This window comes from Limulus polyphemus, unplaced genomic scaffold (genome assembly GCF_000517525.1).
Source record: "Limulus polyphemus unplaced genomic scaffold, Limulus_polyphemus-2.1.2 Scaffold2658, whole genome shotgun sequence".
In the NCBI taxonomy this organism is placed as follows: domain Eukaryota; kingdom Metazoa; phylum Arthropoda; class Merostomata; order Xiphosura; family Limulidae; genus Limulus; species Limulus polyphemus.
The window spans coordinates 19,671-28,544 of record NW_013668268.1 but is presented as its reverse complement, the minus strand read 5'-3'; the positions used below and the strand labels follow the sequence as shown (position 1 = coordinate 28,544).

The 8,874-nt window shown below is 34.1% G+C and overlaps 1 protein-coding gene across 7 annotated transcripts in view; it reads right to left on the bottom strand.

The window, feature by feature from the left end:
• LOC106467552 (heat shock factor protein-like) overlaps nt 1-8,874 on the bottom strand; it is a 57,356-nt gene that overhangs the window by 30,733 nt on the left and 17,749 nt on the right. For all 7 annotated transcript variants that reach the window (XR_002612444.1, XR_002612445.1, XM_022395752.1 and 4 more), the window contains exon 2: nt 7,207-7,315. Coding sequence is in view for 5 of the 7 variants with exons in the window: in XM_022395752.1 (XP_022251460.1) it covers nt 7,207-7,315 (109 nt within the window). In the remaining 2 variants the exon portion in view is untranslated. The remainder of the gene's footprint in view (nt 1-7,206; nt 7,316-8,874) is intronic.

The following is an 8,874-nucleotide window of genomic DNA, read 5'->3' as shown; positions in this document are numbered from 1 at the left end:
AGGAAATATGTCAGATGGACCTGATGAAAGAAATGGAACAACCCAGAGAAGAGAAAATTTCTGGAAGTGGGAGAAAGGAGGGAGTTCGATATGGCAGCTCTATAAAGAGCAACAGTCGAAACAGAAAAACTCTGAACAAACAACCACATTAAGAGCTGGGACAGGTGAGGAACAGAAGTACAGGAGGGATGGAAGCCATGAGAAAAAGACCAAAGACTGAAGCAAGACTTTTGCCTCTGGTACATATACCAAGAGGAAGGGCAATAGATGTAGGCAATGAAAGATGTGACACGAGGGGTGAGTTCCTGAGCTGAGGCACAAGACTGGACAAAAGACACACAGAAAAATAGAGTATGAATATATCAGGATGAAAAACGATAGATTGCGATGGACAGAGGAGTAAACAGAATAGAGAAAGAGGCAGGGTCTCGTGCTCCATAAAGGGCCAGAGCAGTGGGAACTATGTCATAGGAGGTTAATCCAGAACAACCAACAGAACACAAGAAGGAGTGGTCTAGATAAAGGAAAAGACCCAGAGGAGGAGGAGTCTGAAAGGAGGGTAACCATATAGGGGCAAGCCCCTGAGCCAAGGCACATGACCAAACAAAAGTCACTCTGAAAGAAGGAGTGTAGAGACACAAGGATGAAAAAATGTCAGATTGCAGATGACTGAGAAGCAGAAAGGACAGAGAAAAGGAGAAGGTGTGTTGCTCCAATAAGGACCAGAGCAGACAAAACCACATATGAGCAGCCAATACAGAAGAACCAGCAGAGCACAACATGTTTGGTCTGGATAAGGGAAAAGACCCAGGAGATGAGTCAAATGAGAGAGTAGACATATAGGTGAAGACCCCTCCAATCTTCCAAGCATCTTACTTCACAGCTGAAGCATGAGGAACAGAAGACGAAAAGGAAGTGTGTCAGATCAGTGAATGGGAAACACATACAAATATTCAGTGTTCCCTGTTGAGAACACACCCACAGAAAAACGTGAGGATGAAGAGACCACACTGTGGAGAACCTGGTGGGGACACAATAAGAGCTCGACTACACGAATCAGAAATTGGGGAACATGACCCACCAGAATTGTCAAATCAAGATCATGGGCCCAGTACACGAAATCCAGACAGAGATAGTACATGGTTCCCCTTCTCTTAGTGATAAAGCTGACGAAAGTGGAATTGCAGAAAGAATCAAATTATACTCCTCTGCAGGAAAGGATACAGAGCCCAATAAACTGCCAAGGTACCAGGATGTGGATATGGAGAGTAGCCTCCTCGACTGACCACCAACCCAAAAACAAAGGGGAAATTGAGGAACTAGGATAGTCCAAGAGATCGTGAGTGAAGTTCCACTGGTCAAGAAGTATCCAATGAAGGGAATGCATGTCCAACCCAAGGGAATGAGTACTTCCAAGAAAGACCACACACCAAAAGAGAGAGAACCTCATGGACATAGAAAGAGGAAGAATGGATGGCAAACACAACTGTCTGCTCAATATCCTGGAGCCAATAGTGGAGAAGGCTGCGCTCATCCAAAATAGAAAGTGAAGAGAATCCCCAAATGAAGAAGATATTGTGAGGGGGTAGTGAATAACTTCTTCAACCAGAAAAGAAACCCATCTGAGAAGCTTCTTGAAAGAATGGCCAGGCATAGGATGAGGCGAGCAGAAGCCTGTCATCCATGAAATACGAGTCTGAAATCCAAACAAGTGAAGATGATGCTCAAAAGAGCCTACCTCTCCACAAAACACATTCAGAGCTGAAGAAAGACAGTCTGTGAGCACCCAGAACAGAAAGGCAAAATGCACCTTCAGGAACCAAAGAAAAGAATGTGACAGTGGGGCATAAAAACCCACCAAAGTGAGAGGTGGGACTCCATGATGAAGCAAGGTGATTGTAGATAAGTATACAGCCAGGACAGATCAAGAAATGGACTTTAAACTCCTGTGTGTAGGGAGACAAACTCTTGGTTGAGTGGGCTTGACATATTAGATGGCTCAATTGTGTAGTAAGACACGAACAGACTAAGCAAGATGATTGAACAAGGTATGATTGTGAGGAGAAGGGGAGGAGATCTGGAAAGTGAGTAGATGAGGAGCAAAATGGAAGTCAGAAACCCTCACAAAGAACCCGTAAAAAGAACAGAACTGTTGTGAAGTGCAGCCAAAAAAACAGATAAACAAAAGAAATTGAAAAAAGTACACAGAACTAATGAACTAACAAAAACTTAGAAACATGTAGTTAACAAAGTAAACCCCCTGCAAAACTAAGAAACCAACCTAAAACACAAAACAATAAGTAAACCTAAAGTACAAACCACTAAAGGGACTGATAAGATAAATGACCCTTAAACACAGAACATACAAGTCAACTCAAAGAAACTAAAAGACAAAGGACCTGAAAAGGAAACTGACCACAAAGAACATGAGAATAAAAAGGCACCCAGTTAACAAAAAAGTTTGACTCAAACTTATCCCCAATTAAATGTGACTAGTAGTAAAGATAAAGTAAAAAAAAAGGAACTTAGTACAAAATAACATTAACAGTGAAAAAATGTAAAATATTAAACAGATTAATGAAAGAAGCAAACTCTAAACACAAATTGTAAACTAAAATAACCTAGATGGTAAAAGTACAAAATTGGAACTTAAACAACACTGACCCAAGAGACATGAATGACGTAAATTATCAAGTGTGGAAATTAGATCCATACACGCGAGCTCACGAGTGAGAAATATACACTCAAAAACTTACCACAGATCTCCTAGGAAAAAGAACAATACCTATCTTGAAAGGAAAAAAAAAGACATAAAGTCCCCATGAATGAAAGTTTGTGCTTCCTCAGCAGACATTGTGAAACCTGAAACTGAGGCCTAGTGTTATAACTGCTGTCTATTTATGGTAGAAAAATTATCAACTGCCATAAGAAGCCAAAATACATATGAACAAAGTAGAATTTGGAAAACAGAAACATCTCAAAAACAAATGAGTAGAAACTTGAACTTGAAACTGATATTAACTGGTGAATAAGCCCAATCAAAAATTGTGCAATCACATGGAAAATGTAAAACACATATTATCTGAAAGTTGTGCATTTGTACAATATTCTATAGTGTTGTTGATGATATGAAGTAACCTGTAACTAAATTGAGAAATCAATTTCAGTAAATTAATGTATAACCAAACACACATTCTTTGTTTTTCTTCATTTTACAGTAAGTCATAGAACAAGTGCTTGTAATAATATTTCTCAATGAGTCAATAATAAAACATGACTGATACCTAGCTATTCGTTTGACTAAACATGAGTTGTATGTAAAACTGGCCAATTTAATGCATGAGAAACAATTGTATTAATTAGAGTTGCATCAACTAACTGATTAATTGAAATTACAATTAAGTCAATTTCACAATATGAATATGCACTATAAATTAGTGTTCATTATTATTATTATTGTTTTCGATTATTCCAACAATTAGGAAACTAATTAAAATTAAGGTTTCCAATTATTACTGTTTTCAATCATTCCAACTATTAAAGTAAATGAAATATTACCAATATATTTGTTGTTAAGCAAAAAAACTGTATAATGAGTGGAGTGACTCATGATTTGAGAGTCTCAAGTTCAATTTCCATAGCCACTAAGGAATTTGAGGAAAGAATCCTCTATCCATTTTTGTTTTCAGAAATTATCAACTATATTAGCTAATATTGTATGAGAAGGCACAAATCCGGGTCTAAACATTCTCTCCATTGTTTTTCAGAAACCAAAAAAAAACAGACATCATTACACTACCATATAGTATCAGAAAGAAACATCAGATGTCAATGTTTTTTATGTGAATGAGTTATCATAATTTTTCAGGTTTTCTGAAATCAATACAGCTGGAGTCTTCAGCAATCCCGTTAGGGCCTCAGCCAATAATAGATTATTTGTAAGCTAGTACAACAATAACAATTTCAGTTAAAAGTTGCTGTAGTTAGTTTTCCAGACACTCTAACAATGTGTCTAGGCTTTATAGGTTTGTTTTAATCAAAATTAGTATTTCGTTTTGAGTTTACTTACTGATTAAGTATCATATTATTACAAGTTACAGCTTTTACAGTAAGGAAGATTATTTTTTAAAACAGGTGACATGTTTCGATCACTGGTGCAATCATTTTTAAGTACAGAAGTTTTTAAATCAATCTTCAACAATCTAACAATGTTCGATGACGAGGAACCCACTTTGAGACTAATAATGGCTGGAGACGGCTTAAATGGCTTTCTTCATTACCCATTTAAGCCGTCTCCAGCCATTATTAATCTAACAATGTATTTAAATTTTAGGACTGATAATGATTACTTATGCATGTGTGTATCAATCCACATGAATTGACATTTTATTTATCTATGGCTGAACAGAAAACAAGCAAAAAAGTGTATAAATAGAAAAAAATGTGGAGTATGTTATGTGTAATATTTGCATAAGATTCAGAATGTCTAGGGTAATAATGATTAGAAATATAGAGATGTATCTGAGTATTTGTTAATTGTGGGATTGTTTGATCTTATTAATAAAGTTTCTCTGATTTTTCTTCTGTTAATGTCAGTATGGTGATATTCTATTCAGAAAAACTGTGGTTCTTTTTGTTCATGAACTTGGGAAGGGTGTTTTGATGTTTTTTTAACCTAATCTTCAAGTCACTTTCTGTTTCATCTGTGCAAAAGGGTAGGCAATTGTTACACTTTATTTTGTAAATGTTTCCTGGTGGGTGGGGTTATTATATAATTTTCTTAACATGTGTTTCATTTTCATTCCAGGGGTGAATGTGAATCTAGGTGTTATGTTAAGGTTATATTTATGTCCTAGACTTTTCCACAAATCTGATAGAGGTGTGCTGTTATTTTCAATATATGGTGCAAGTGATTGGGTTTCCTTCATTTTGTGGAGTATTTTTTGAGTTTGTGTTTGTTGAGTGTTTCTTGTCTGTGTTTTTAAATTTGTTAATAGTTTCTGTAACTACTTTGCGAGGGAAATGGTTGATGTCACTAAAATATTGAGCTAAGTGCACGATTTCTTCATTGAAGTTTTCTGTGGTGCATATAGTGTATGCTAGATTTAGAAGGCTTTTTAAAGTGCCTAGCTTTTGGTGGATTACCAGTTTATGTAATTTCCACTGTATGCATTTTTTATATGAATTTTAGTTGTGAAATCTTGATGGAGGGGGTGATGTTAACATTCAGAAAATTTATCATGTTGTTGTTTTAATTTTCAACTGTGAATTGTATGTTTTTATGTTGGGTGTTTTGTTTGTTCATCTTGACAAGTAAAGTCGCAATAAATGCCTTCTACATATCTAAGCCAAAATTCAGGCTTATACATGGAAGTAACTTTGGAAATTCATCTAATGTAATGTAAGAAAACAGTGACAAAAGTATCTGATAATGGATTTCCCATGGCAAGTCTGTGAAACTGAAGGAAGTATGAATCTCTGTATTGAAAGTAAATAAATGTAGCTAGTTGTAACAGTTCAATTAGGTGTTCCTGTTTTATGTTGATTCTCTTTTCAGGGTATTGTGAAGTAAATTCTGCACTAAGTTGTATTGCCTCATGACATTGTTATCCAAAGAGCCAATAAAGAAAACTCACCCGTGATTTTACCAACCAAACAGTATGATCCCTTAATAGTAAATATATTGATTGATATATCTAAATTTACTCAGTCAAATACAAAAAATTGAGCAAACTACTTTACAAATATTTGCATACAAACCAACCAAGAACACCAAAAGTCTACAGTCCATAAAAACTCAATAACCTCACACCCAATAATGTCTTGTTACAACTCTTTAAACTACAACCTTGGTAAACACTTTGCCCATTTACTAATAAAACACAGCTTTGAAAACAACTATAAGGCAAGTTCAAGTATGATTGGATAAAGCAAGAATTAGACTGTCACGTATTATTTGACTAAATATATAGGTTCAAGTTTTATGTTAGCTTCTGTAGGTATTCCTTTCATTTGTGAAAGAATTTGCTCATTAAATTATATCCGTTTGAATGCTACAGAAATATACAGGTTGAATGAGTAACAAACGTATAACAAGTTTAACACAGTAACAAATATACAGTCTGAAGGTTTCACCATATCTAGGTATGTTACGACAGCGGAAGTCACGCGACGCTAGGAGCAAGCGTGCTGGAGTTTCTAGAAGGATCATGACTTAACGAGGAACCTCACGAATGTCCAAGTGTTTGCCTGGCGCCCCATTTTTTAGTATATAAGCCTAGCAAGAAAAACCAGCATGATGGCATAAATAGATAGATAATTGAGTCAAGCAAACAGTAGGCACCATAAGTAAAGTGTGTGAATCGCTGTAAATTATAGCATGTGTTTATAAAAATAGTTAAGTTAAAGTGACTGTGGAAATTCTGTGTATTACAAAGTTGTTTTGAGAAAGAATAAACTAGTTTTATTCAAGAAAGGACTTGTATTGCTGAAGTTCCTCTGAAAGAATTTATACCGGAAATTAAAAAACGAGCAGACACGCAACAGGTACAAGTAGTTTATCTACACAGTACCTCCACAGAAATATATATATATACTGTATTAAATAAAGCCACATAATTTGAAAACAATTGAGGCTTAATAAAGATATCATGTTGGTGTTTGGTTCTTTGTTCAACATTATGGTGCTTCCATTTTTTAATAGATATACTATGGTTTTACTGATGTGTAATGTTTGTAACCATGATGATTTTCTTTTTATATTATGTTCACCAAATACAATAAAATCATCATCAAATCAGATCCATTAAGTTTGATACTTAGTGAGAACTGTATGTAACTGCAAAATAATCTGATAACTCAAATCTTTATTGAATATTGTTTTATGTATATCTCATTAAAGAACAGATATAAATAAACTGGATAATTATTTCAATTAGCAATCATGATATATTTTGAATAAAACCATTATTACCCTTACCAATGACAGTAACACATTATTTAATTTTCAGTTTATTTGATTTACAGAAACTCAGTGGAGATCACTGCTCTAGTTCTAGGTTTCTGTAGTTAGATATATGACAAGGAAATCATACTAAAATACTGAAGAGAAAAATAAGTTGTATGATATTATTCTTCTCACTTAATGAATAAAACTAATCACAATGTAAATTTATAACACATGTCCGGAAAAAGGGATATACTTACACATGTTTAACTGACGGATGAAACTCCTCATGTTGTTGTGTTTGAAAAACAAGGGAAGAAGGTTTCTTGCAAACACATCTTCATTTTGAATTATGAAACTTTCCCCCATCTGGAATACAAAGTCATTTTTCAAAATTGGATATTAAAAACAAAATCCATAGCAAAAGTTTTGGATACATCAAATAATTCTTAATTTTCTCTTCTACCACAAGAAGCAATCAACGGATAGTAATAAGAACAACAAACAAAGAATGACATCATTAGAAAGATGCAGACAAGACATACGATCAGTATAACAATGTGAACTTAAGCTGTTTTAACTTGAATTCATAACTAAAAGTGCATTTTAGATGTTCTTGAAAATTTCACAATAAACATTTTTCAGCAATCAGTTATCCAAGGTTATTTTGACTGCAGCTGGACAATTTAATCAATTATCTATGATCATATCGACTAGTGTCATATAAAGTAATCAATTAAACAAAATTATAACAAATTGAATTTGAATAAATTTGTATGCCCAATCTAAATGTTTTGGATATGCAATATTACATATTGTATTGTTCAGCATTCAGGAATATGATTATATATGGGTGTGTGTATGAGTAGACATGACATGCTTTATACGCAACTGCATTATAAATGACCTGGACAAATGTGTTGTGTGCAAGTAATTGCCAATTGGAAAAAGACAGACTTTGTTACTGACATATTTTTTCATAACAAGTCTTTCATATTCTGTTGTACATGGGGTGACCAGAATTAATACATTAAAAACCAGGACAAATGTGTTTTAGTGGGAGGACCCTCTCCCCAGGCAACAAAAAATTTCAAAATATCCATACAGAAGTGGTAAGGTTTTCATAGTACATTTCTGTGATTTTTTGGTGATTTCAAAAAAAAAAAAAACTGCCTGAAAATATTTGAACTCATTCTTTAAACAATTCCTGGCAGTTTTTTGTGTTTGTTTTTGGATTAATATTTTAGAGAAGAATTTCATGTATGACAACATATAATATTTAGGGACAAGAGACCTACTGGTCCATCTAGACTGTCCTATCCACTAAACTAAATTGAAACTACTAAAAATAAACTCTCAAAGCCAGCCCTTATCATTCATATATTTATCAAGTCTTTCCTTAAAACTTCCACCTTTTGTACCCCTTCACAAAATTTTTCTGCAAGTTACTGAGTTACATTCAAAATTTAATTAAACATCTTTAATATCAACATATGTGAGTGAAATTAACATTGTAATGTTTGTTAGGAATTGAACTTTTATGTTATATAAGTTTTAATTCCTTCATTTCCAAAGAAACCTTTAAAAAAATATTTAAAACTTTGGGTTTTGTTGTCACGTGACCCAGGAGCTATGAAAAATCTCAACTTTTGCACTATCAATCTTGTTTTAAGATAACGCCAGTCATCTAGACAATAAGTACGTTAACTTGGCCTATTGACACACAAGTTTCAAAGTTTTCTAAATGCAGTAGAAACAAATAATAAATTTTGTTAATCCCTGACAGGTGCCACACCCAACTCCTGTACTTTGTCTTGAGCTTTATAACACACATGGTGGCTACACATACATGTATATAATGATTATAAAGAGCTCATTTTACACTATAATCAAACAATGATTATTTTGAAATTGGCATACACTTGTTC